Here is a 26,494-nt window from a genome sequence, read left to right as displayed (position 1 = left end):
TTTAAAGTATTTTTTTCAGCATCTGCAGAATCTCTTGTGTTTAAGTATATTTCCTAACTCTTTAACACTGCAGACATTTACTTTCGTTGGAATTGCTTAGAATTTCTCATGCTAAATGTTTGCTAAATAACTGTGATATTCGGACCATATGGACATCACATCTCATCCCCATGTATCACAGTATCAGTTCATAGTATCAAAGATTCAAAGTACATTTATTATCAAAGAATGTGTAGATGATACAACTTTGAGATTTGCTTGCTTGCAGGTAGCCACAAAGCAAGGAACCCGAAAGAACGCAATTAAAGAGAAAAAAAAAGACCAACACTCGAAAAGGGGGTAAAACTCAACTATTCATGCATAAAATTGAAGCAAACCAAAAACATTCTGAACCAAATTGGGTCCTTGGGTCCAAATCTCAGAGCAGGCTCAAAATCTTGCTTATCAGTTCTTCATATTAGTGGATTATTTCTACAGTTTTTAAACTAAATGTAAAGAACCCATTAACAAATCACTGACTTATTTAGTAATAAGACAAACTTTGACAAAAACTTCATATTTGAAGGTGTTTAGTATTATAGACATGATAGCATAGATAAAGTTCTATAAATAGTCATGAATGTATAATAGTTCACTTCATGTAGGCATGATAGCACTGATATAGTTCTATAAATAGTCATTAATATATAATAGTTCACTTTATATTAATTAATAATTGCACATCATAAATTCCTATTAACCACACACACATCATGATGATGGTAGTCATTCAGAAAAAAAATTGCAGCTATATTTGGGCAAACATTATTAAGGTAGGTCAGATGACAAACATAGCCATAATACATACGGAATAATTGTTTCTTCTGTCCGTCTGCTTACATTACACATGATAGTAGCTATCTTTACAAGAAGATAATCATGCCCACGTGAATATCTCAATGCTTTAAACAAACCAGAAAGAAAAAGCTAGTAGTTTCAGATTTTCAGAGAACCCCTACCATCAAATAACGTTCAACCCAATCCATGAGAGGGTTCCCTCAAATTTCAGCCACGTGTTATCCAAACAATAAGATCAGTCAGTACCAGAACAGCTTCAGAACCAGGTATCCTTATAAAAGGTCCATCTCTCAAAATATTGTTCAGCTCACAATGCCTTGCTGCCTTTATTGACAATGCAATTTCTGACTTAAGAGCACATCTTATGAATCTTATCCATATATAAATGATCTCCATGAGCAAATGGATACAATATAGTTATTTGACATGCTAGCTTTAAATACAATCTTTACATTTTTATTAAAAGTTGATTATCTGTTACAGGTAAAGCATATTTTTTCTAGATCCAACATCTAATATAATTAATGTTTGTGACTAAGCTTAAAATTATTGATCCATGAGTTTCAAACTAAAAGGACTTTAATTTTAATTCATATCATATTAAATACGAATAGAAGAGTATTTCACAAATCAGCACATTTCTTTAGTTCCATTTGATCTTTATATGTAAAATTGAACCAAGTACAGACTAACTCAGCGTTTCTCGACCTGGGGGTCCTCAGACCCCTCAGTTAATAGTAAGAATCAATCGCATAAAAAAGATTGGGGACTTCTGGCCTAACTAATGAGAAGTGTCAATATGCTTCAAGCACACCAAAGAAAAAATCTGAGTCAGCAGGATAAATGCAACCAAAAACTCCTGACGATAAAGCAAACAAAAGTTGGAATAATATCAGGATCTGCACATTTACTGCATGTGCAACAAGGAAAATCCTCAGCTCCTTTTTTTAAAATCAAATGTCAGCTTCAACTTCGAGGGAGAAGGGGAATAAATCTGAAGCAACATCAATCACTCTACTTTGTTGACTGAGTAATAAGGACATCATTAAAAAAAAGTTACATTTTAAAAGGATAGCAAAGTGTGGAGTTGGTTTAAAAACAAGGTGATAAAGAAACAAAAAATATATAGCACAGGAACATGTCAGCTGCAAAATGCAACAGGGCAAGATCCTAATGTAACCTTTTTGACTGGAAATAGCCTTTCCAGATTATACAGGGATGCAACAGCAATTTTCTTTTTACAAAATAAAAACAGATCTCAGTAGAGATGAAGTGATTACCATAACCAACAATTTGACTGATGCTGCGATCCTAGGATGCGCGTCATCATCAGTGATGTAACAACAATGGGTCATCGGGTGTATTGGGTCTTTCAATATGGGACGCTCTTGCCCAGGTGACCCAGCCAGGGTTGAGAACGGTTTCCCTACTCAATCTCCATTGTTCAGCAGTTTACTTCCTCGTGCATCTCAGAAAGCAGCCTTAAAAATAAGGGGGAAATATCTCTTCAAGAAACAGCAAGATAGTGGGAAGCATGCCCTCTCATCCAGTCAAACAATGATACATTTAATGTTGCTTACATTTTCTGACTTCAGTCACCGAGTTTCTAAGATGAATAAGTGAGTTTTACTGAAACTGATCGCAGGAGAGAAGGCAGTTACTGAGGTTTGTGAGACTCCACGCAACATGCACTGGTCACTCTCTTGCTAGACAACTCCCTGTTTGATGAACTTCAGCAGCTCTTTGCGGTTGCTCAGGATGGTGTCGTAGCTCTCCTGCAGCCGGTGTTGATGGTCCACGACTTTCTGCTGGAGGCTACGGATCCATCGCAGCAAGGCCAAGCGGCGGTACATGATCACTTGGGTTTGGTGCTTCTCTTTCTCTTGCTCTTTGAATCTTTGCTTCTCTTGAAGACTCTGGACTGCTTCAAATATTGAAGGCAGGAAAGAGTCTGCAGCAGGTGGAGTCCCTGGAATGCTTTCAATATCAGCTTGTTGCCAAGGATCCAGTTTATCCTTCTTGACAGTCTCACCTGCCTCCCAGATGTTTCCTTCTACACTATCTGGACTTTCGATACTCAAGCAGCTGCTGGAATAGCCATTGTCATCTGAGGGAGAGACAGTAAGCTCTTCACAATCCACAACCTTGGTAAGTTTGCTGGGGTGGCCCATTTCGGCTCCCTCTGGTGGAATTCGGACACGCTCTCCTGAAGGTGGTTTGGTGCTCCCTGACTCCAAACTCAGGGAAAAAGGACTGCCCTTCTCTTTCTTCATTTGCAAATCCGGTTCATTTTTCAGTTGAGGACTATTTCTCAATGCGGTCCCTTCAGACGGAAGCTTGCCAAAGATCTCATTCTTGCTGGATCGCTCTACCACAAAGTTAGAATTCATGTCCTGTTTGACATCTGTCATACTAATGGCTTCACTCCTGATTTCTAGTTCATGCGTTCTGTTGCAAAGTTGAGAACTTGAGGAAACTTCAGGGGCTCCCAGTGCCTCAATAGCAAACATACTGATTTACTTTAAAAAGCTGAAAAACAGAGCATTTTGGACACATATGGAGAATTATGTTATCATGTAACATCTGCTTCAAGGTATGATCATATTTTATAACTTGGCAAGCAACTTAAAACTTAACGATGGATGTTCGTAAGAAGAGATAAATGAAAATCTGTCTTTTCATTTACGTGGAATATTTTGGGATCTTAGGTGTTCATAAAGCTGCTTTTAAGCATAGTAATCATTATTCTCACAGAAATCATGACACTAGGAAAGTCATATTTTCACTAGCATGTTAAGTCAGTTCAACAGGTACTCATAGAGGTCTTAATCTTTCATGTTAAGTTTCATTTTGACCACACAGTTTTAAGCATTTGAATTTTGACCACATTGTTCCAATCCAAAAGAAGGTTGAAATATGTCCCAGGATGCTAGATATAATTTACAATGGACTATAGGATCAAAGGATTTTAGATTGTTTTACTTGAGGTGCGTGCCCATGTGCATTATTGCAAACACGAGAAAATCTGCAGATACTGGAAATCCAAAGCAACACACAAAAAATGCTGGAGGAACTCAACAGGACAGGCAACACCTATGGAAATGAATAGATAGACAATGTTTCAGAGTGAGACCCTTCTTCAGGACTGTGGGCCACTCTCCTCTCCTGTCAGATTCCTTCTTCTCCAGCCCTTGACCTTTTTCCACCCACCTGGCTTCAGCTATCACCTTCCAGCTAGCCTCTATCCCCCTCCCCACACCTTTCTATTCTGGCATCCTCCCCTTTCCTTCTCAGTCTTGGTGAAGGGTCTCAACCCGAAATGTCGACTGTTTATTCATTTCCACAGATGCTGCCTGACCTGCTGAGTTCCTCCAGCACGTTGTGTGTGTTGCATTATTGTAATAAACTTTCGATCCCAATTCACTGACAAGGTACCATACAAAGACAATTTAAGCTTCAAAGTAGATATTTAAAGTTTTTGAGAAGGAGAACTAGTTGCATGCGTTATTGAATGGGGAAAGAGATCAAGAAAGTGTTGTGTGGGGGTAGTAATATTAAATGCAGAGACCCTTCCTGGATATTATTTGATCTGGTGTGATCATTATTGATTTTGAGCACTTCTTTATTTGATATCATTTCTATAGCAACCGATTGAAGGTAAAGCACATTTGTCAAGATGCTGAGAAAAATAAATATTCTGTTTATGGTGTTCAAATAGCAAACCATCATACTTCTTCAGGACATGAAGAAGGGTCTCAGCCCCAAACTTCGACTTTTTACCCTTTTCCATAGATGCTGCCTGACCTGCTGAGTTCATCCAGCATTTTGTGTGTGTTGCTTTGGACTTCCAGCATCTGCAAAATCTCTTGTGTTTATACCACAAAGACTAGGGATTTGTACAACATGATATCCATTATGTTTAATCATTGTGAATCAACAAATAACAAGACCAAAATAAAACAGTGACCAATATTATTAAATAGTAATTATATACAAAATCCTGATCAAATTGTGCTTGTTTCAATTACCTGAATACAAGGAAATATCTTGGATCTTGTGGCTTCTCAGAAGAAACGTGAAGCACATCTGCAGTGATAATAAAGAAAACAAATTCACCTTAATTAGTTTGTTGACCAAATATCTACCAAAGTTACTTTAACATCCCCATTTTCCTCTGCTGCAATTGTCTCCAACTCTACTTATTCCATGTGCATCTTGACTGAACTCTTCACGTTAGGGTGGCATTGCGGTTTCAACTCTCGGAAAAAGATACCTTTAATTCTGGGTTGCAGAAAAGGGAATAGGTTGCGGGGGGGGGGCAGGATGGAGAATAGATGGAGTAATGGGATTCGTAGCATTGCTCTGAGAGCCAGTATAGACCTGGTGGGACAAACTACCTCCTCTACAACATAGTATGTTATGGATCCACCAACAATTACAAATATCACCAAAACCTTCAGCATCATCTAACTATTATTTTATGCCACATCCTGATCTTTGCACTAAATGCCACATGCCAACATGGTAAGACCATAAGATATAGGAGCAGAATTAGGCCATTTGGCCCTTTGAGTCTGCTCCGCCACTTCATCATGGCTGATCCATTTTTCCTCTCAGTCTCGATCTCCTGCCTTCTCCCCGTATCCCTTCATGCCCTGACCAATCAAGAATCTGTCAACTCTGCCTTACATATACCCAGTGACTTGGTCTCCACAACCAACTGTGGCAACGAATTCCACAGACTCACTGCTCTCTGGCTAAAGAAATTCCTTCTCATCTCCATTCTAAAAGTGAGCTTCTCTATTCTGAGGTTGTGACTTCTGGTCTTAGACTCCTTACCAAGGAAACATCTTCTCCACATCCACTTTATTGAGGCCATTCAACATTCGAAAGGTTTTAATGAGGTCACCTCATTGAAACCTCATTCTTATTCTGAGGCTGTGACTTCTGGTCTTAGATTCCTCACCAAGGAAACATCCTCTCCACATCCACTTTATTGAGACCGTTCAACATTCGATAGGCGTTAATGAGGTCACCTCTCATTCTTCTGGATTCGAGTGAGTAGAGGCCCAGAGCCATCGAAAGCTTTTCATATGACAAGCCTTTCACTCCTGGAATCATCTTCCTGAACTTCCTTTTGAACTCTCTCCAATGTCAGTACATCTTTTCTTAGATGAGGAGCCCAAAACTGCTCACAATACTCCAAGTGAGGCCTCACCAGTGCTTTATAAAGCCTCAACATTGCCTGTGTCCACTACATATTTCATTTCAACAGCAGTCTCACTATCTCAAAACCTTCCTTATCCACAACTCTACCACCCTTTGATCTCTGTTCTATATCCTCTCAGATAAGACGGATCATAATGTATACAAACCCTTGGGTATCATTGTACCTCTAGGCCTTTCTTTCCTGCAACACTTCCTCTGATCCCATCTCCTTCCACAATGTTGTGTACTCTTTGTTCCTTCTGCCTTTCTACTCTCTGGCCCTAGATAATCAATCCTCAGTAGGCATCTCTGTTTCATCCCGACCTCAAAAAGAAAACACCATACGTAACATGTTGCTGGGCATTTTTTTTTCTCTACTGTCTTTGTTCCAATTTCTGTTTCTTTGGCCTTTTCCCCAGACAGTTGTACTTTTCTCTCAAAATCAAGAACTCTCATTTTGCCTCAATAACCTCTTCTGGCCTTTAAACCTCCCTACTCTTCCTTGAAAACTCTCAGAACAACATCAACAGTCCCAATGTTTTTACTCTGCTCATCTTGACTAACCTATCTCACCCCAGCTTGTAACAATTTGCTAGCAGTACCTATGTGACATCTGAGGCAAGAACAGCATGATTATGTTAAGTTCCAATAATTAAGAACCAAAAAAAAAGTTTAGGTTGATTTTAAGTGAAAGACAAAGAGGGAATTGTTTATTTTTTTCTATTAAGATAGATCTATCTTGATGCTTGAAAAGTTATTGAATGCTTAGATTATGAGAACACTCAGTCCTCTTTTATTGTCATTTAGAAATGCATACATGCATTATGAAATGATACAATGTTTCTCCGGAGTGATATCACAGAAAACAGGACAGACCAAAGACTAACACTGACAGAACCACATAATTATAACATATAGTTACAGCAGTGCAAAGCAATACCATAATTTGATGAAGAACAAACCATGGGCACGGTAAATAAAGTCTCAAAATCCCTGAGTAGATCAACTCCTGAGTCCCCGATATCAGGCGGCAAAAGGGAAAAACTCCCTCCCAGAAACCTCCAGGCACCGTCAACTTGCCGATGCCTTGGAAGCAGCCGACCACAGCCGACACTGAGTCCATCCGTCCGAAAACTTCGAGCCTCCGACCAGCCCCTCCAATACAGCCTCCCGAGCGCCATCCTCTGCTGAGCGCCTTCAACCTCGCCCCGGCCGCTGAAACAAGCAAAGCTGAGGATTCGGGGCCTTCTGCTCCGGAGATTCTGGATCACACAGTAGCAGCGGCAGTGAAGCAGGCATTTCAGAAGTTTCTCCAGATGTTCCTCCGTACTCTCACGTCTGTCTCCATCAAATCAGAATTGTGCACGGTCCCCTACTTGACAGATTACAGATATCATTCACCGGAGAGGCCGCGCACGCTGCGTCGCGCTGCCATCTTCTCCACATGCTTTTTTGTTTTGTTAAAATATAATTTCTGGAAATCTGTCAAAATGAATTCATATTACAATGAAAAAACAGTGACTATAAATCATTATCCTTTACATAATAATGGCAATATTTTGTATGCTTGGCTAATTCAAAAGAAATGGCTTTACATGAAAGGCTTTCCAGAAAATAAAAAGCTTGAATACATGTTGATTTCTGAACATAGATGTTCCAAGTTCCATCAGGACACAGTTCTCATCTATTCCACTTGCAAATTCCCATCTGAAAGTTTATGACTTCATAGTCAAGTGTAAAACACCAATTTTCAGGAAAAGGCTGATCCACCTTTTTTTCCCTTTGAGTAGGGGTTTAGATATTTCAAAAGCAACAGAGAGGGTAGTAAAGGAGGTAGGGGAGTTGCATTGCTAATCAGCAACAGCGTCACAGCTGCAGAAAGGGAAGACGTTGTGGAGAGATTGTCTATAGAGTCGGTGTGGGTGGAAGTCAGAAACAGGAAGGGAGTAGTCACTCTGCTGGGAATATTCTATAGACACCCCTCCCCTTTCTCTCTCACTCACACCCACACGCACACAACAGCAACAGACACACCAAAGAACAGATCGGGAGGCAGGTTTTGGAAAGGTGAAAAAAAAATAACAGGACTGTTGTCATGGAAGACTTCCTGGACACACCTAACTTGGATGAGGAAGTTGAAGGGTGGGTTAGCAAGTTTGCAGATGACACAAAGTTTAATGGAGTTGTGGACAGTGTGGAGGTTGTTGGAGGCTGCATTGTGGCATTGATAAATGCAGAGCTGGGCTGAGAAGAAGTAGCAGATGGAGTTCAACCCAGAGTAGTGTGAAGTGATTCATTTTGGAAGGTCCGATTTGAAGGCAGAGTACAGGGTTAATGGCAGGATTCTTGGCAGTGTGGAGGAACAGAAAGATCTTCGGGTCCACATCCATAGATCCCTCAAAGTTGCCGTAACTTGATAGGATTGTTAAGAAGGTGAACGGTGTAATGGCTTTCATTAGTCAGGGGATTCAATAGTCAGGGAACTTTTTTTTACCATTCCCATGGTCTGCTCTTTATCAAATTATGGTATTGTTTTGCACTGCTGTAACTATACGTTATAATTATGTGGTCTTGTCAGTGTTAGTCTTTGGTTTGTCCTGTTTTTTTGTGATATCACTCCGGAGGAACATTGTATCATTTCTTAATGCATGCATGCATTTCTAAATGACAATAAATGAGGACTGAGTGTCCTCATAATCCAATTTAAACTAATTCAGTTTATGAGCCCTGAGGTAACTTTGGTTAGACCACACTTGGAACATTGTGTTCATTTCTGATTGCCTTGCTTTGGAGAGGGTGCAGAGGAGATTTACCAAAATGCTGTCTGGACTGGAGGGTATACCTTATGAAGCTGGGTTGAATGAGCTAAGGCTTTTCTCTTTAGAGTGAAGGAGGGTGAGAAGTGACTTGTAGAGGTGTACAAGATGATAAGAGGCATAGATAGAGCAGATAGCCAGAGACTTTTTTTTCCCCAGGGCTGAAATAGCTAATACAAAGGGGCGCAATTTTAAGATGATTGGAGGAAAGTATGTGGGGGATGTCAGGGGTAAGCTCTTTACACGGAGAGTGTTGGGTGAGTGGAAAGCTCTGCCAGGGCTGGTGGTAGATACATTAGGAGCATTTAAGAAACTTACAGAGAGGTCCATGGATGATAGAAAAATGGAGTGCTACGTAGGAGGGAAGGATTAGATTGATCTTAGAGTAGGTTAGAAAGTTTATGCAACATCATGGGCCAAAGGGCCTGTACGGATAGGTGATATTTTGTGTTCTATGTTCTAGGAGTAGTTTGCCAAACTCTCTCTGTTTCTGTTGCCCATTTCAATGTAAATATCCAGATATGTAAAGTGAGACACTTTGCTAAGTTCCTGCCTATCCCTTCATATGAACAAAATATCCAAGGGCTGAAGAAAGGAGAAGAATTTGCTCGGTATGCCGGCTGACATTTAATCTCAACAACCTTAGCAACACAATTTTCTGGTCAATTACCTTGGTGATGTTCATGGGACCATGTTACACAGAAATTGGTGGCCACATTGCCCTTCATTATAAAAGCTAACTGTACTTTCAAAGTATTTCACTGGCTTTGAAGCAGCTCATAACATGCTGTGAAAGACATTCTGTACATATAAATTATTTCCTTGCTTTTATCTTAGTTTAGCTTCTATAAAGTTGCTTCATCAGTAATAAATCAGCATCGGAGAAAGTTTGCACTATGGAGCATCTTCACCAGCACCTACTACACAACCATTAAAATATTAGATGCTGGTTTTGAAAATAATAAAAAAAGGATGATTTTATTTTATAAAATATGAAAGTGCAAACGTGCAATTAATTTGATTATCTTAATTGAGGTTGAGAAGATAACATGGTTATCTTGAACCAATATGAAGGAGGGAGCTAATATAAGGATTTCAAGTGTTAACAAGTTCTGCAAATCAAACCATAATTATGGTAATCGCACAAAGAAAAGTTTTGGTAAAATGTGTAGTGTTCCCACACCATTCTGGTCTTCCAAATCAGAAACAGAATCCAATTATTTAGGCATTATAAAGTATCATAGAATTGTCTGGAACAAGCACTGAGAATACACTGCCTGCACGCCTGATGACCAAATGATTGCCTGAAGTCATGAACTCTATAACTGAAGCCAACCTTTGGTTCTGCATAGAATGAGAATTCACAGATCATTCACTGATGTATTTTCTGCCTTCTAACAACCAAGGAAAGTGCAATAAAAAATAAATAAGATTCATTGAGTGAAACATTCTGCAGGGTTCTTTGCTACCTGCTGATGTGCCTTGGTAACAGTACCTCATTTTACTTGGAGCCCATAAAGGCACTTTAGTAAAATGCTTGTCTGACTACTTGCAAAGTAAAAACAGTGTGCTGTTGTCTGGCAAAGCAAGATAAACCAAGGTTACAATTAAAATAAAGCTATACAATGTTTACAAAAATTATCTAAGTCTATAAATCAATTATCACAATCATTTTAATTAATTTATTGTTGCTCTTTATTGCCCAACACTGAAAACCCTTTATAAGCTACCTTACGACACATAGCTGTCCGTGAAATGGAGGTATTCTAATCATGCCGCCTACATAGCAAACTCCAGGATTTTAACTTAGCAGCTTTGTAAGAATGGCAATTAATTTACACATCTGAATCAGAATGGTGTATGACTTCAGAAATAAACAGTCAGATGGTGCCCTGTATCTATTCTACAGGTCCTGCTAAGGCAGCAGGTCACAGGTTTGTGATGTGCTACCAAAGAAATTTTGGCAAGTTTCTGCAGCACACAGCAGTCATGTGGCACAGGGGAAAATGACTAATGTGGTGGCTGAAGTTTTACTCATGTGGGTTACTTTGATCTGGATGGCATTGAGTTTCTTGATCATTAGAGCTACAATCATCAAGGCAACTGGGCAATATTCCATCACAACCTTCACACGCCTTGTAGATGCAAGAAAGGCTTTGGGAGTTAGGACATGACCTACTCACCATGGAATATCCAGCCCCTAATCTGCTCAAGTAGCCAAATAACATATGTAACTATTCTAGTTATGTTTCTGGTCATTAGTATAACTATTCCCCCCAGACTACCAATGGTATGCACTTAATAATGATGATGGAATCACTGAGTTTTTCATTAGGTCATAATTAATTTTATATATTGTTTGTTTTTCGAAACTCAAATTTAAATTGCGAGTTTTTTTTGCAATGTATGGTATTTTGCATTACAGTTGCTTTAATACAATTCTGTACATTAACTTTTTTAATGAACACTTCCAGGCTTCAAGTAGCCAGCAGCAATCCTCAAAACACCATTTTAAAGGCTGACATCTTCTGTTTAATTTATTATCCATTTTTATTAATGTCTCGTGGAACTATACTTACAATTAATTAAATGAAAACCCCGCAAAAGTACCATCATCCAGCACGTACCTGACTTGACAGGTAGCAGATAATCAGAACTTCTCATTTACTAGGAGTCAGCTTAACCATTCCCTCGAGCTGCCTACCGCCACACCCCAACCCCCTCCACTCAGCGAAGTTGTTCAGCCGGTTATTACAGCCTGCTGGGTAACCGAATTTTCGCTGCACGCATTACTTCTTATAAACAACTAAAATGAATGTATCTTCTTGCTAGACTTTTTAAATTAGCGAAGCCTTTGGCAGCGCTAGGAAAATCCCCAGGAGCCAGCCTCATGCAAAGTTGATTTCCCATGCAAGTGCTTGCAAAAAGGGCCTCTACCTGAAGCCATGACATGACCCTTTTGACCCTGGGGGAAAGTCCATAAACATGTTCAAGAAGCAGCTTGTATGTGACACCAAGCAGATAACGTGGCCTCTGTGCTCACAACTCAGAGAATCTGGAAATCCAGTAGAAATTTCACAGTCCAAGTATGCGCAACAAGTTAAGGGAACAACATTGCAAAGTAACTTTACAGGACTGATATTATCAAGAAGGAAAGTTCAGGTTGCCAAGGCAGCTGTTTCTCTTGCCACATTTCACTGCCTGAGGTAGTTTGTGCTGTGAATGGTGTACTTGCTATGACCTCTGCATCCTTGCCAACCTCCATAATCTGCAGTATAAGATATGTCCACTGCATTTTCAGTATATGGTCTATGCCAGAAAACTCCTATCAGCCGAGAAGTGCCAAATCTGAACTAAATGTTTTTCATTTTCCCTCCTCTGCTTGACCCCCCCCCCGTTAAACCCATTAAAGGGTTTCTCGTGAACAAGAACTTATGGAGTTAAAATATTCTCTCTTTTCTCCTTGCTAATTTTCAGATGGAAGCACTCCTCAAAGTCATGGTACACACTGCTTTCAAAACAACTCATAAATATTCATACACAAAGGGAAAATGTGCCCCAAGGTCTTTTCAGATATGCCTACAGAATTAATTGTGTCACTTACTTTTTGAAATTGAGTGTACTACCCTTGCAGGGTGAGAGAAAAAAAAAACATCACAACATTGAGAAACAAGTGATGCAAAGCAAATTCATCTGGCTTTAATTAATCACATTTCCATTTATTATCTTGTGGCATCAATGCCAGGACAAGCTGTTGTAAAATGAACAGAGGAGAACTCAAATTAAATAACTGATTTGGCATCATCTCCAAACATCATTAAAAGAATTATTAGCACTGAACACAAAGAAGTGAGCAGGGTGGAGACTAACAGATTAGTAAAATGTCTGCAGGTAATAACACTGGACAACAAAAATTTTGCTTTCTGAATAATTTTGGATGTATCTTATGAAAATAGCCATAAAATTTCCCAAGCATGCACTATTTTGTTGAAATTACCAATGTTTGTTATTTCAATTCATAATTCAAGTCAGAATAACTGATGCCAAGATTAGGGAAGGCACTTTTGTTGATCCACAAATCGAACAGGTCATCAATGACAGGCAATGCGAAGAAAGTCTAGTGGGACCGGAGAAAATTGCATGGAAGGCGTTCAAGGAAGTTGTTGAAAATCTTCTTGGCAACTACAGAATCACAAACTACCGCAGCTGGTTGACAACATGCTTCAAGCATACAAAACCATGAAGTACAACATGTTACTAAAGATTCATTTTCTGCATTCCCATTTAGAATTCTTCCCTGCAAATCCTGGCGCTATCAGTAACAAGCATGGTGAAAAGTTCCGCCACGACATTGTGGTCATGGAGAAACGGTATTAGGGCAACTGGAATCCATCAATGCTGGCTGATTATTGTTGAACACTTAAGCAAGAAACCTCAGACACTGAGTGCAAAAGAAAACCACCAACAAAACATTTTTAGCTTAGTTGAACTATTGCAAAGCATCAGCACCATTAGGCAATTAAATGCATTATACTCAATTGTTAATTTCTTGTTTCTCCAAATTCTTACATGATACAAATAGGCTAAATTATATTTGTGTTAAGCTTCAAGCAGTCTATCATAAGCAAAAAGAAAATTTCTGAGGAAGCAACACTTAACAAAAAAAAGTGTCCAGTGTTATAGCCTAAAAATCTTGAAAACTTTCTTTCACATCAGTCATTTACACACAGTATTTGGAGCTAAAAAGATTTGCAATACTATGGGAAGAGGATAACATGCCAAGTTATTCCCCAGCGTCTTTCTGTGCTCATCCCCTGAAAGCGATATCCTTCAGAATCTTTATCCAATTCTAGTAACGTTAATCATGTTAAGAATTCCTTGACTTTTCATGTTCAGTTAAGTATTGCTTATAATGTACGTAAGGGTATTCTTGCACTAGTTTACAAGATTTATACCTGTGATTCTTTCACTACGCTCCCATAATTTATACAATTGTTAAAATTCAAGCATAGGTTAGTGTAGCCATTTCAGTGGCTCTACGCTAAATGTCAAATTCAGGAATGGCGAAGAGGAGTTTTTGGTTAGCACATTAAAATGCAAATTGTTAGAAGGTACTAATGATCTAAAAGTCAAATGTAGAAATGTTCAATTACGTGCAATTGTATCTAATTATCTAATCAATGGCAAACAATAAACCTAATATTTAAACTGAGGTTGCGTAATAATGAATATATTAATTTTTTATTCATCAGTTTCATTAATTCTCATTCAGAGTTGATTATTAACTTTTTCCCAAAAGCCCAATTAGCTGGCCAGTGATGTAGTGGCATCTGCACCGGATTTCGAGACAAGTGGTCCCGCGTTTGAATCCAGCCGGCTCCTTGCACGCATCCCATCCGTGCTGGGTAGAGTGATGAGCCAGCAACTCAGTCTTGTTAAAAAACAGACAATGCTAAAGAAATGATGTGGAAAGAACCAACAACAACAGGCCCAATGCCTCACTTTGTTACTTTCTGCTTTAAATGTGATTTTTTTGTCCCCTCCTCTCTGAACATTTTAGTGGCATACTTCATTTGCAATGCAAGAAGATGGCTGAGTTATTTCACTCAAATTTCCCCCATTGCTGTACAAGAAGCAAGCAGACGTTGGTCGGCATTTGACTGTGGACTGCAGTGACCTACTACTTTTCCCACAGTGGACCACCTTGATGGGTGAGATTGACAACACCACCTCCTTGTAGATAATGTACTGGAGCATCACCACTGTTCAGGCATATTCTGGAGTTAGGGTATATAGCAAACAGTCTTCAGATTTGATTGTGGACTACAGATTGAATTTAAAATGCAGCTCTGAGCAAAAGGCTCCCAGCAGCGACAGACTGGGGTTGATTTCAAACCAGGAAACACCCAATCACTTCATGTCTGCGTATGCATGAATCGAGAGAGAAAGTCAATGGGAACTAACATTCATTTTGAGTGTCTGGTGTGTGGGTGTGAAGGAGGATATCTTTGAGAACTATATATAATTTAAAGGAAGCCTTGTAGATACAGTACATTGTAACAACAGAATTGTCCTGCTGTTACCTTTGATCTTTAGCATCTTTGATCTTTAGCATATAAAAATGTCATGTAATATCGGGTTGGGAGGCCTCTTCTTACTAGAGTGTCTCAATATGATGTCTGCTGCTTGTTTTTGGTGAATATATCCACTAACTTCAGTGTTTCTCCATTGACTCCATTCACATCACAACAACCACGTTGGATTAGGTGCAGCAACAGTACTCCCGATGAGATTCATTATCAATTATTTAATTCACAAGAGAATACTTTAAAAGAACAGATGTGAAGGCAAAATCTCACCAATCTACCAAACATGTTACTACATTCTGAGCTAAAACATTAACATGCCTTAGCCCTTCAGCATTCTTCACCATTTGAAGCCATTCTTTGTTTTTTTAAAGCAACTTTATAACTATGCTTATTAATGGATAAAGTATGTAAGCCTCAACCAAAGGCAATATCAAAGATACGGGGTAGAGTCAGCAAGTGGCTAAACATTACCAACACACCAGAAACATAACTTCAGAGAAGATAATGAAAATGTAAGTGAAAGTTAAATTATGAAAAGTAAAATTAACATACGAAATGCTGGAGGAACTCAGCAGGTTAGGTATCATCTCTGGAAATGAACAAACAGTTGATGTTTCAGGCCAAGACCCTTTATCTGGACTTCTGACCTGCTGAGTTCCTCCACCATTTTGTCAATGTTACTCTGGATTTTCAGCATCTGCAGAATCTCTTGTATTAATGAAATTTTAACATGGGACAGGCTTACTTCAAAGGAGCTGAAAAGATTATTGTTAAGAGTAGCAGTAGATGCTGGAATTGGAACTGGTGTCAGCAAAGGAGGCAAACACTCTTATATAGGTTCACAGCCAATTTAAGTACTTTTTGAAAATAAATGCATTGCATCCAATTTGCACAGGGCAGGCTCAATAAACAGCAATGAGATCAACCCCATGAGCCTCCGCATACAACACATCATTCTCCTCTCGGCTATCTTGACCATACCTCTTCCGATCCTGCTTCCGGTAAAAATGGTATTCTCTTTTCTCAAACAAGAGAAAATCTGAAGATGCTGGAAATCCAAACAACACACACAAAATACTGGAGGAACTCAGCTGGCCAGGCAGCATCTGTGGAAAAAAGTACAGTCGACGTTTCGGGCCGAGACCCTTTGGCAGGGCCGTCGTGCCGAAGGGTCTCGGCACGAATCATCGACTGTACTTTTTTCCACAGATGCTGCCAGGCCTGCTGAGTTCCTCCAGTATTTTGTGTGTGCTGTGCGTGTTGTTTGGATTTGATTTTCTCATTTCCTGTTACTAGGATGAGTGTTCCTTTCCACGAGTGTTCTCTTCACCATTTACACCTCGGACTTCAACTACTGCACAGAGTCTTGTCATCTTCAGAAGTTTTCTGATGACTCTGCCATAGTTGGATGCATCAGCAAGGGAGATGAGGCTGAGTACAGGGCTACGGTAGGAAACTTTGTCACATGGTGTGAGCAGAATTATCTGCAGCTTAACGTGAAAAAGACTAAGGAGCTGGTGGTAGACCTGAGGAAAGGTAAGGTACCGGTGACCCCTGTTTCCATCCAGGGGGTCAGTGTGGGCATGGTGGAGGATTACAAATACCTGGGGATACGAATTGACAATAAACTGGACTGGTCAAAGAACACTGAGGCTGTCTACAAGAAGGGTTAGAGCTGTCTCTATTTCCCGAGGAGACTGAGGTCCTTTAACATCTGCCGGACAATGCTGAGGATGTTCTACGAGTCTGTGGTGGCCAGTGCTATCATGTTTGCTGTTGTGTGCTGGGGCAGCAGGCTGAGGGTAGCAGACACCAATAGAATCAACAAACTCATTCGTAAGGCCAGTGATGTTGTGGGGATGGAACTGGACTCTCTCACGGTGGTGTCTGAAAAGAGGATGCTGTCTAAGTTGCATGCCATCTTGGTCAATGTCTCCCATCCACTACATAATGTACTGGGTGGGCACAGGAGTACATTCAGCCAGAGACTCATTCCTCCAAGATGCAGCACAGAGCGTCATAGGAGGTCATTCCTGCCTGTGGCCATCAAACTTTACAGCTCCTCCCTTGGAGGGTCAGACACCCTGAGGCAATAGGCTGGTCCTGGACTTACTTCATAATTTACTGGCATAATTTACATACTACTATTTAACTATTTATGGTTCAATGACTATTTATTATTTATGGTGCAATTGTAATGAAAACCAATCTCCCCCGGGATCAATAAAATATGACTACGACTATGACTATGACTATGACATCAGAGATATCCTTCTTTTTCAAAGTACGGGGTTTCCCTTCCTCCACCGTTGATGCTGCCCTCACCTGCATCTCCTCCATTCCCCACTCACCCCACCTTCCTGCTGCCTTAACAGTGATAAGAGTTCCTCTTGTCCTAAGCTATCCCCCCTTCAGCCTCCACATCCAACACACCACACTCCGCAACTTCAGCCATCTCCAAAGGAATCCTACCACCAAACACATCTTTACCTCCCCCCCCCCACACACTTTCCACAGGGATTGCTCTCTCCATGATTCCACTGTCCAGTTGGGGTGGTATGGTAGCGTAGTGGTTAGCACAACGCTTTACAGTACAGTTGACCCAGGTTCAATTCCCGTTGTTGTCTGTAGAGAGTTTATACGTTCCCCCGTGACCGCACGGGTTTTCTCTGGGTGCTCCAGTTTCCTCCCACAACCCAAAGACATACCGGTTGGTAGGTTCATTGGTCATTGTAAAATGTCCCATGATTAGGCTAGGGTTAAATCAGAGGTTGCTGGGTGACGAAGCTGAAGGGCTAGAAGGACCAACTCTGTGCTGTACCTAAATAAGATAAAATAAAATAAAATTCACCCCTTCTCACAAATCTCCCTCCCAGCACTTATTCCTGCTACACCTACCCATTCACCTCCTCTCTCACCTCCATTCAGGACCCCAAACACTCCTTCCAGGTGAGGCAGCAATTCACCTGCGAATCTGTTGGGGTTGCTTATTGTGTCTGCCGCTCCCGATGCAGCCTCCTCTACGTTGGTGACGCCCGTCATAAACTGGGGGGCCGCTTTGTCGAGCACCTCCACTCTGTTCACCAAAAGCAGAACCTGCCGGTGGCCCAACATTTTACTTCAGATTCCCATTCACGTTCCGGCATGTCGGTCCATGGCTTGCTCTTGTGCCGTGATAAGGCTATCCTCAGGGTGGAGAAGAACACATTATATTCTGTCTGGCTAGCCTCCAACCTGATGGGATGAATATCGATTTCTCTTTCCAGTAAAAAACATCTCCCGCCCTCTCCCCTCTTCCTCTATTCCCCACTCTGATCTCCCACCTCTTCTCACCTGCCGATCACCTCCCCCTGGATGCCCTCCTCTTTCCCCTTCTCCTATGGTCGACTCTCCTCTCATATCATATTCCTTCCTCAGCAGCCCCTTACCTTTCCTATCCACCTGGCTTCCCCATCACCTTCCATCAGTCCTCCTTCCCCCACCCCTACCTTTTTATTCTGGCATCTTCCCTCTTCCTTTCCAGCCCTGTAGAAGCATCTTGGCCCGAAATGTTGACTGTTAGTTCATTTCCCTGGATGCTGCCTGACCTACTGAGTTCCTGCAGCTTCTTGTGTGTTTTGCATGAGATCAAACAATCTGTTAAATGAAGATTGGCCAAGAATCTTAGGACGTTTCTTTTTCTCATTTTTTGAACAGTGCCCCAGAATCTGTAATGTGTCTCTGGGAGGACAGACAAGCCCTTGTTTTAAGCGTCACATTACGAAGGTGGCTCATCCACAGAGCATTAACTCTCCATGTTGCATTGAGCTACTGCCCAAGTATCCGGAATGGGACCTGAATCCACGTCTGACAGCCTCAGAACAAGAACACAACTAAAGGAGTTGAAGCTCGTTAGTCATCAAATAACAAAGCAGCTCACTATCTGTGACATGCTCTCTTCTTGTTAACATCGGCGAGGAGTTACGGCAGCCTGAAGACCAGCACCCAATGATTTGAGAACAGTTTCTTCCCCTCCGCTATCTGGTTACTATGAACCCGTGAACACTTCTGATTGTACCTTTTTTTGGGCACTATTTATTTATTTTGGTAATTTATAGAGTCTTATGTCTTTGCACTGCACTGTTGCCCCAACACAGCAAATTACACATCATAGGTCAGTGATTTAAAAATCTGATTCTGATTCAACAGATTGCATATTCTCAGCTTTGAAGAACTCAGTTGTCAATTTTACAAGTATTAGTTCGTGAAACTCAGCAAATAATATCGTCATTCCAATCTGCTCACACATCACTAAGCAACTGGCAGTTCTTGTCACTGAATGCAAGGCTATTCACTGCCCTCTGGAGATTGTTAGCACAAAGCGTGCTTTCTTTTCCAGTAAAATGGTTTAAGATGGGTATCAGAAAGTATGCTTTCTTTTCCAGTAAAGTTGTTTAATATTAATATATTAATGAATATTGTTATATTAATATTATAGAAATGTACTGAGGTAGATTTAGGAACTCTCTGTTCTGAATCTCTTTGATTGGGGAGATTTAGCAGATCATCTAAAGACTCACATGAGCTTGCTGCATGCCTGGCAAATCCACTGTGGTTTGGCTTGCTCTACAGCAGGGGTTCCCAAACTTTTTTATACCATGGACCCTTACCATTAACCGAGGGGTCCGCTGGCCCGAGGTTGGGAACCCCTGTTTTACATGTTCAATCCATGAACACTGACCAGCTGGACAAGGAAGCAGAAGAAAATTTAATGAGGAAGTCCTGGGTAGTGACCAATTAAAGTAATGAATTGAGCCAGTGCTGCCTGTAGAAAAATGCTGGTGCACAATACTAAAATAATTCAAGATAAAAGACTAAGGCCCTTGATGTGACTACAAATGAACTGCATTATTGTGACATTCTTCTTCCCCTCCAAAATCAACACACCAATAGTGCCTACTTAACCCATGGTCTCTATCACTAAAACAGGCAATAGCTTCAGTAGATCTGCTAGGACTTGATGTTTCAATCCCTATGGTAAGTTGGCACTCTCGATGTTGGCAGTGGGTTTGGAGTGGTGACAAGGAGGGAGGGTAGGTACGTCATCGGGGTCATCAGGTGGGCACCTTCCTTCTATGATGTTTCGTTGATAAGCCCACGACGTCTCCAGAGGGCTCAACGGTGCTACCTGCTGTCCCAGATACACCCCCCTCAGTTCCATACCCTCCTGTCTTCATCTTGTAGCCCAGTTGTTGTCTTTCCTTTTAATCCAAATCCAATAGCTGCTTTCTTCTGCTGCATTTGACAAACGTACAGTGATGCCCCCACCTGCAGTACCCACCCCCCCCATGTTACATTTCATTGAGGTTTGTAAATGTTACTATCTCTTTCTCGTTGTCAGGTTTGCTATATCCTACAACTGCTTACCCAGTAGTGTTACTGGGTTGTCAACAACAGAAGGACTGAAGTGGATCAGAAACACAATCCACAACCTTGTCAAGAGCAATGTGATTTTGCTAACAATGCTCATATCTTAAAGAGTGAATTAAAAGAAAAGATATTTGGCGTCAACAGAAAATGCTGAAATATTGGACAGCGACAATCTTTCAACACTGGATAACTTGGATGCATCTGTGCTCTGAAGATTACTCTTTTTTCCTTTAAAACTTATGCTTTTTATAGCATCCCCATTAAATTACAGAGCTAAGCATGAGTAACAGGGAGGGTGTTAGAGAGGGGTGGAGTGGACAACTTTCTACTATGTGCATCTTGTTAGGATTGTCTTTTCACATGCTACCTGCTAATAACCGAAAGACCAAGTATTGCCTATTAAAATGATGGAATGGGGAGAGAAAGAATATATCTTAAAATCTTCATCCATGTTTCAGTATTACACAATGAGGATGAGTCAGAGTGAAATCACTTCACCTGGCAATGTACTTAACCACTTCAAAATCAGTGTGACTTGAAGCATCCTTCTGTGTTTGATTGGGTTTGTGTTGTGGTTCTGTCATGAGCCTGTGGGCTTCTACAGCTTGCTGTAGAACATTGATCTTCTAGGTTCCTCGAGCACCTGTTATCTTAACTAGAGCCGTTAAGTACTTGTGCTTTCAGTTGAATCTTGTCTAGTTAATTGTGACTGGCATGTGTTTCCCCTATTCTACGATTACTTAAGGGGGTCTCTAGTTAGCTCTTTAGCAGAGTCCTACCGTGTTATAGAGAAGGATTTGTCTCGTGGTGTCTCTCAGATGCTCTGTTGGTATTCCTATGCTTAACCTCTTGTTTCTGTCTCTTCCTGGGGATTCTGCTGTTCCTCTGCTCCTCGGTCGAGTCGTGAGCCCGCTGTCCGCTGCTCCTAGGTTGAGCTGGTGCCAGTGACCTCCGGGACAGAGAGAGTGTCTGCCATTCTTCTGCACTTGGGTCCAGTCCTGCGAGGGCACACCGTGACAGCTTCCACCTGAGCTGTCACTATTGTGTTTCACTGCATCAGTATTGAATTGGATGTGTATATGTTGAACACGTAATCTAAAATTAATGTTGTTGTACAATTGCTCAATTATAGACTACTTGCATTTCAATCTCCAAAGAAGCATTGTACCCAATTTTCCTTAGCAATGTCTTTTTCAGCCACAGTTACCTTCCTCCTACCTTCGGCATTGGTTATTAACAAACTGAACCTTCTGTATAAAAACCTTTTGCTCTATTATCAACTTCTTACATTCTGTCCTATTTAGTAACTGCCTACTTCCCATCACCCCCTTCTTATTTACTTACTACCCGTAACACCGCTGGCGTTTAGGGCAGCAATGAAGGTCCTCCATCTCTGGTGGTGTTCAGACCTCCCGTTACTGCATCAGTAGCTTCCTCTCAGTTTTCACTGCTGTCAGTCATGCAAGTCCCAGGTGGAGATGTAGAAGGATTCTACATTGCTGTTTCCATAATTATTTTGTTGTTAGCCCTGAGCTGAACCCCTTCAACCTTGAGGACCAGTGGACTACTCTTAGTCTGTCCTCTACCCTTTGACCTGTTTGGCATGGGTGACCCTGCCAAGAACCAAAGCATAAAGCCCTGACTCCAGCCAACATAGCCCTTCAGGTCATTGAGGCACACAAGCCTCTCCAAACCACAATAAGGTTGTGGTCCACTCGGAAGCACCACCCCTTCATCTGTTGTAAAAGACAGAGCCTGCTTGGATCTGTAAAGGACAAGTCACGTCTAGTGTTTGGATGAGGTAACTGATGGATAGTGTTTACACATGTTACTTATAAGGACGTATGAAGTTGTGTTAAGGAGACATAACAACAATGAGAGGGCCATCTAATGGCTTGGATACAGCATTGGCAAAATGACAGAATATTGTAAGGTTAAAAATTCACGTATTCAAATTGACAGGGTGTGACTAGTGTTGTCCAAAAAGGGTTTGCATTGGAGCTGGAGCTACTCACCATTCTTATGAATGAAAGAAAAGAGATGTCTTCACTGAATTTTACAGGAACACCATTGAGAGCATCCTGACTAGCTGCATCTCCACCTGGTATGGGAGCAGCAGAGCATCAGACCTGAAGTCCCTACAAAGGATTGTGAGAATGGCCGAGAGGATCATACAGGTCTCCCTACCATCCACTGGGGGCACTTATGAGGAGCGCCGCCTACGCAGGGCCCTTAGTATTATTAAGGATCCCACTCGTCCATCCAACATCCTCTTTGACTTTCCACCATCAGGCAGGAGATTCTGATGCATAAAGACAAGAATGGTCAGGGTGGGAAACACCTCAGACCATTAGGTTGGCGCATCGCATTTGAAGTGCCACCAGATAATTTGTACTGTATCCTACAATATTTAATTTATGCACATAAATCACACATAAATATGTGTATTTATGCATAATTCATTTGTAGATTTAATTCTTACTTTCCTAAGTTATTGTATACTTTCCTAAGTTTCCTAAGTTATACATATTATGTGTACTACTGTACTTTACACTCTGGTCCGGAGAAGCGTCGTCTCGTTTGATGGCACATACAGTTAAATGACAATAAACTTGACTTGACTTCTATGTCTAAATTTGTTGATGACACCATGAGGCATAGTGGGTGGTGCAGGCAAAAATCAACGTTTACCAAAAGTCATTACTTCATTCACCTGCAATACTAAGACCTCTGCACTAGAATCCGCAATGCCTCCAATCAGTCTATTCCAATGCAGACACAACACTGGCATCCACCCAGCAATGTGGAAAACTGCCCGGTACATCTCAATAACAAAAAGTGCAGGACAAATCCCTCTTAATACCACTTCCATCCCACTTAGTCCATTTCAACCATCAGTGAAGTGATGCGAGCTGTTGTTGTCACTGCCGAGAAGTGGCACCTACTGATAAACAATTCACTGATGTCCAGACAGATTCGGCAGGATCTCTCAGTTACACACCCTGAGATCAAACATGGACAAGGGTTGAAGTTCAGAGGTGAAGTTAAAATGACATGATGGCAGCATCTGGCTGATCAAGGCAGCCAGCACAGATCCAATAAACCAATGGCCTCCTTTCATTAGGAAAATATAAAGGACAAAAGGAAACCATTCTAATGACTAGAATAACACTTCAAATAGAGGAAAATTATTGTAGTTCCTGAAGGTCCAACATCTCAGCCATACTAGGGCACTCCTTGGTGGGAGGGTCCTGAGCTCAAACATGCTTGCCTGCTTTGTCAGAAAGTCAGAAGTGTGGTTTCTCACTGTGCAATTTCAATTCCATTCACAACTTCTCAGTAAAATCAAGTTAATATTCATAACAAGTAACATTACCAGTCAAAGGTGTCAGGCAATGATTATCGTCAACCTTTGACATCCTGTGGCAATATCCTTGCTGACTTCTTACCATCAAGGCCAGTGTGGGTGAGCCATAGAGCGTTGGAGTCTGAGGTTTCCAGAACACCTGTATTTGTTAATTGCTGTCTTATCTAGAGTCATTAAGTCCTTGCGCTTTCTGCTTAATCTTGTCAAGTTTATTTTGACTGGCACAGGCTTTCCGTGTGGTGATTAATTAAAGGGGACTCCTGATTAGCACTTATTGCGGGGTCCTTGTTTTGAGAATGATTTGTCTCGCTGTGTTGTTCGATCAAGCCAACGAAGTTCTGTTGGAATTCCCAAGTATAAACTCTTGCATCCGTCCCTGCGTGGAAGTCTGTCGTTCCTCCGCACCTGGGTTCTATTATTGCCAGTGCACACCATGGCAATATCTAGGGAATACTGCAGCAACGAGGACAGCTCAGAAAATGGGTATCCTGTGGTCAATAAATCATCTCCTGACAACCCAAGGCCTTTCCACAAGTCAGAAACGTGATGGAATTCACTTTGGAGACATGAATGTAATGCCAACAACTCTCAAGAAGTCAGAGACAAAGTGACTGATTTCTACCTTTTTCACATTTTTTCAAAGTTCAAAGTAAATTCATTATCAAAGCGTGTATGTATATATATATATATATATATGTGTGTGTGTGTGTGTGCATGCATGCGTATGTGTATACATATACATACACACACATATATATACACATGTCACCATATACAACCCTGAGATTCATTTTCTAGTGGGCAAACTCAATAAATCCAAAAACCATAATAAGGTCAATGAAAGACTGCACCAACTGGGTTACAGCCAGTGTGCAAAAGACAACAAACTTTGCACATACAAAAAGAAAGAAGAAATAATAATAATAATTAAGTAAGCGTAGACACAAGAGGTATTACAGACACTGGAAATTTAGAGCAATGGGCTGGAGGAGCTCAGCAGGTCAGGCAGCATCTATAGAGGGAATAAGCAGTCCGCGTTTTGTGCTGAGACCTTTCATTGGGACTGGGAAGGAAGGGGGATGAAGTCAGAATAAGACAGATCCTTGAAAGTAAACCCATAGGTTGTAGGAGCATTTCAGTGATGGGGCCAGCAAAGTTATCCCTTCCATTTCCTCCAGCACCAGCACATGTAATATGCACCTTATACAAATGCTCTACGGTTACTTATGCAGGCGACTCTGAGGTTACCTTTCAAACCTCTGACTTCTGGCATAAAGAAGCACACTGAAAGCAGGTGCATCTTCCCCTCCACACCACATACCATACACAACTGGACATACATCACTGCTCTACTGTCATCGAGTCTGATTCCTGGAACTCCGTATCTAACAGTACTGTGGCAACCCCTACTCCAGAGCGTTCAGGGATGGGCAATTGCTGGCCTGGCCAGATCCTAAAATAAAATCTTCCCTATTTGCTTAGATGCTTATAAACCGTTACACAGCTATCGTCCGCTCTTTAAAAAAATGCATAACTGGCTCCATTATTACAGGTGCACACCCTTTCCCCTCTGTCTCAAACATTTACTTCTTCACCCCTCGCGTCAACAGCTACCCTCCTCCTGGTTTACTGTACTGGCCATGTCCAGTTCCCTGGCGGGCTCCATGGTGACTGCGATAAATTTCAACGACAGCTCTCTCTCTCTCTCTCTCTCTCAATCTCTCTCTCTCACACACACACACACACACACAAGGTTGTTTAACCGTCTAGTCCCTTGAAAGATAGGGATGTATTTCATTATTTCAAACGCTTAAGTTTCTTTTGAAAACAAAACGGAATGGGATTTGAACAAAATCCGCGATTCCGGTTCTCTGTCTCTGAAATAAAATCCGCACATGTTTCAAATACTTTCCGTCTGTGATTCCAAATCAGACCTGGGCTGCGCGTTAATTGTAGATTGCTCCATCCATAGACATCACCCTTCCTGCCTACGGATGCCAGAAACCCCGCCGCCGAGTCTCTCAGCGCGATTGCGTGCTTCTATGATCTCTGGGGCTTTAACCGGAGATCTGACTGACCTGCCGCCCGGAAGGCTGGGCTCCTCTCGCTTGCTCTCTGCTGACATCGCACCGCAGCCTGGATCAGCCGCAGAGAGCGGAAGTACATCACGTAGCAAAAGCTCGGCAGCGGCAGTTCCGTCACGGCGAGCCCTCCGCAAAAACACGGCGAGCCGGCGTCCTCGACACTCTCCGCACCGTGTTCAGCAGGAGGGAGCCCCGATCCCTGTCGCAAGGACAAAGCGGCGGGTGCCACAGCTCCGAGATTCACTGCAAGCCGAACGAGCGACACACCACTCGTGTGACATGTTTTCCAATTGCGAAACAGGGGCGGTAGACATAAAAAGGAGATGCAGATGATAGAAAACTGAAATAAAATAGACCATGCTGGAAACACTCCGCAGGTTAGGCAACATCCCTGGAAAAATATTTTAAAAACAGCCTCTCATGTGGAAGACCCCTCACTCCATGGTAATAATGACACATTCAATGAACAGGTAGAACTCTGGCTGGTAGATTTCAATTCTTCAGTTATGGGTTAAGAAATAGTAATGCTGAAATGTTGGAACATGAATGGCTAAAGGAGATTAATGTATCTGGATCTCTAAACGGAACAGTTCAAAGTTTAAAATTCAAAAGTCAATTTATGGTCAAGGTACATATATGTATGTCTCCATATACAATCCTGAGATTCACTTTCCTGTGGGCATA

General features: G+C 41.4%; 1 protein-coding gene across 3 annotated transcripts; it reads right to left on the bottom strand.

Moving 5' to 3' along the window:
• Nucleotides 1–225: 225 nt before the first annotated feature.
• On the bottom strand, nucleotides 226–26,093 carry LOC140190434 (UPF0500 protein C1orf216 homolog). Of its 3 annotated transcripts, none has more exons than XM_072247004.1 (3): nucleotides 25,805–26,093; nucleotides 4,866–4,923; nucleotides 226–3,366 (listed from the first exon to the last, which is right to left on the bottom strand). In XM_072247004.1, the coding sequence occupies exon 3, from the start codon at nucleotides 3,345–3,347 to the stop codon at nucleotides 2,544–2,546; it is 804 nt and encodes a 267-aa protein (XP_072103105.1). In that variant the 5' UTR covers nucleotides 3,348–3,366; nucleotides 4,866–4,923; nucleotides 25,805–26,093; the 3' UTR covers nucleotides 226–2,543. The 3 variants fall into 3 exon arrangements, with proteins under 3 accessions (XP_072103105.1, XP_072103106.1, XP_072103107.1); XM_072247005.1 differs by lacking the exon at nucleotides 25,805–26,093 and adding an exon at nucleotides 25,661–25,787; XM_072247006.1 differs by lacking the exon at nucleotides 25,805–26,093 and adding an exon at nucleotides 11,489–11,521.
• Nucleotides 26,094–26,494: the final 401 nt, after the last annotated feature.

The sequence above is a fragment of the Mobula birostris genome, chromosome 30 (genome assembly GCF_030028105.1).
Source record: "Mobula birostris isolate sMobBir1 chromosome 30, sMobBir1.hap1, whole genome shotgun sequence".
In the NCBI taxonomy this organism is placed as follows: Eukaryota; Metazoa; Chordata; class Chondrichthyes; order Myliobatiformes; family Myliobatidae; genus Mobula; species Mobula birostris.
The sequence above is the reverse complement of the archived record's forward strand: the minus strand, read 5'-3'. Positions and strand labels throughout refer to the sequence as shown.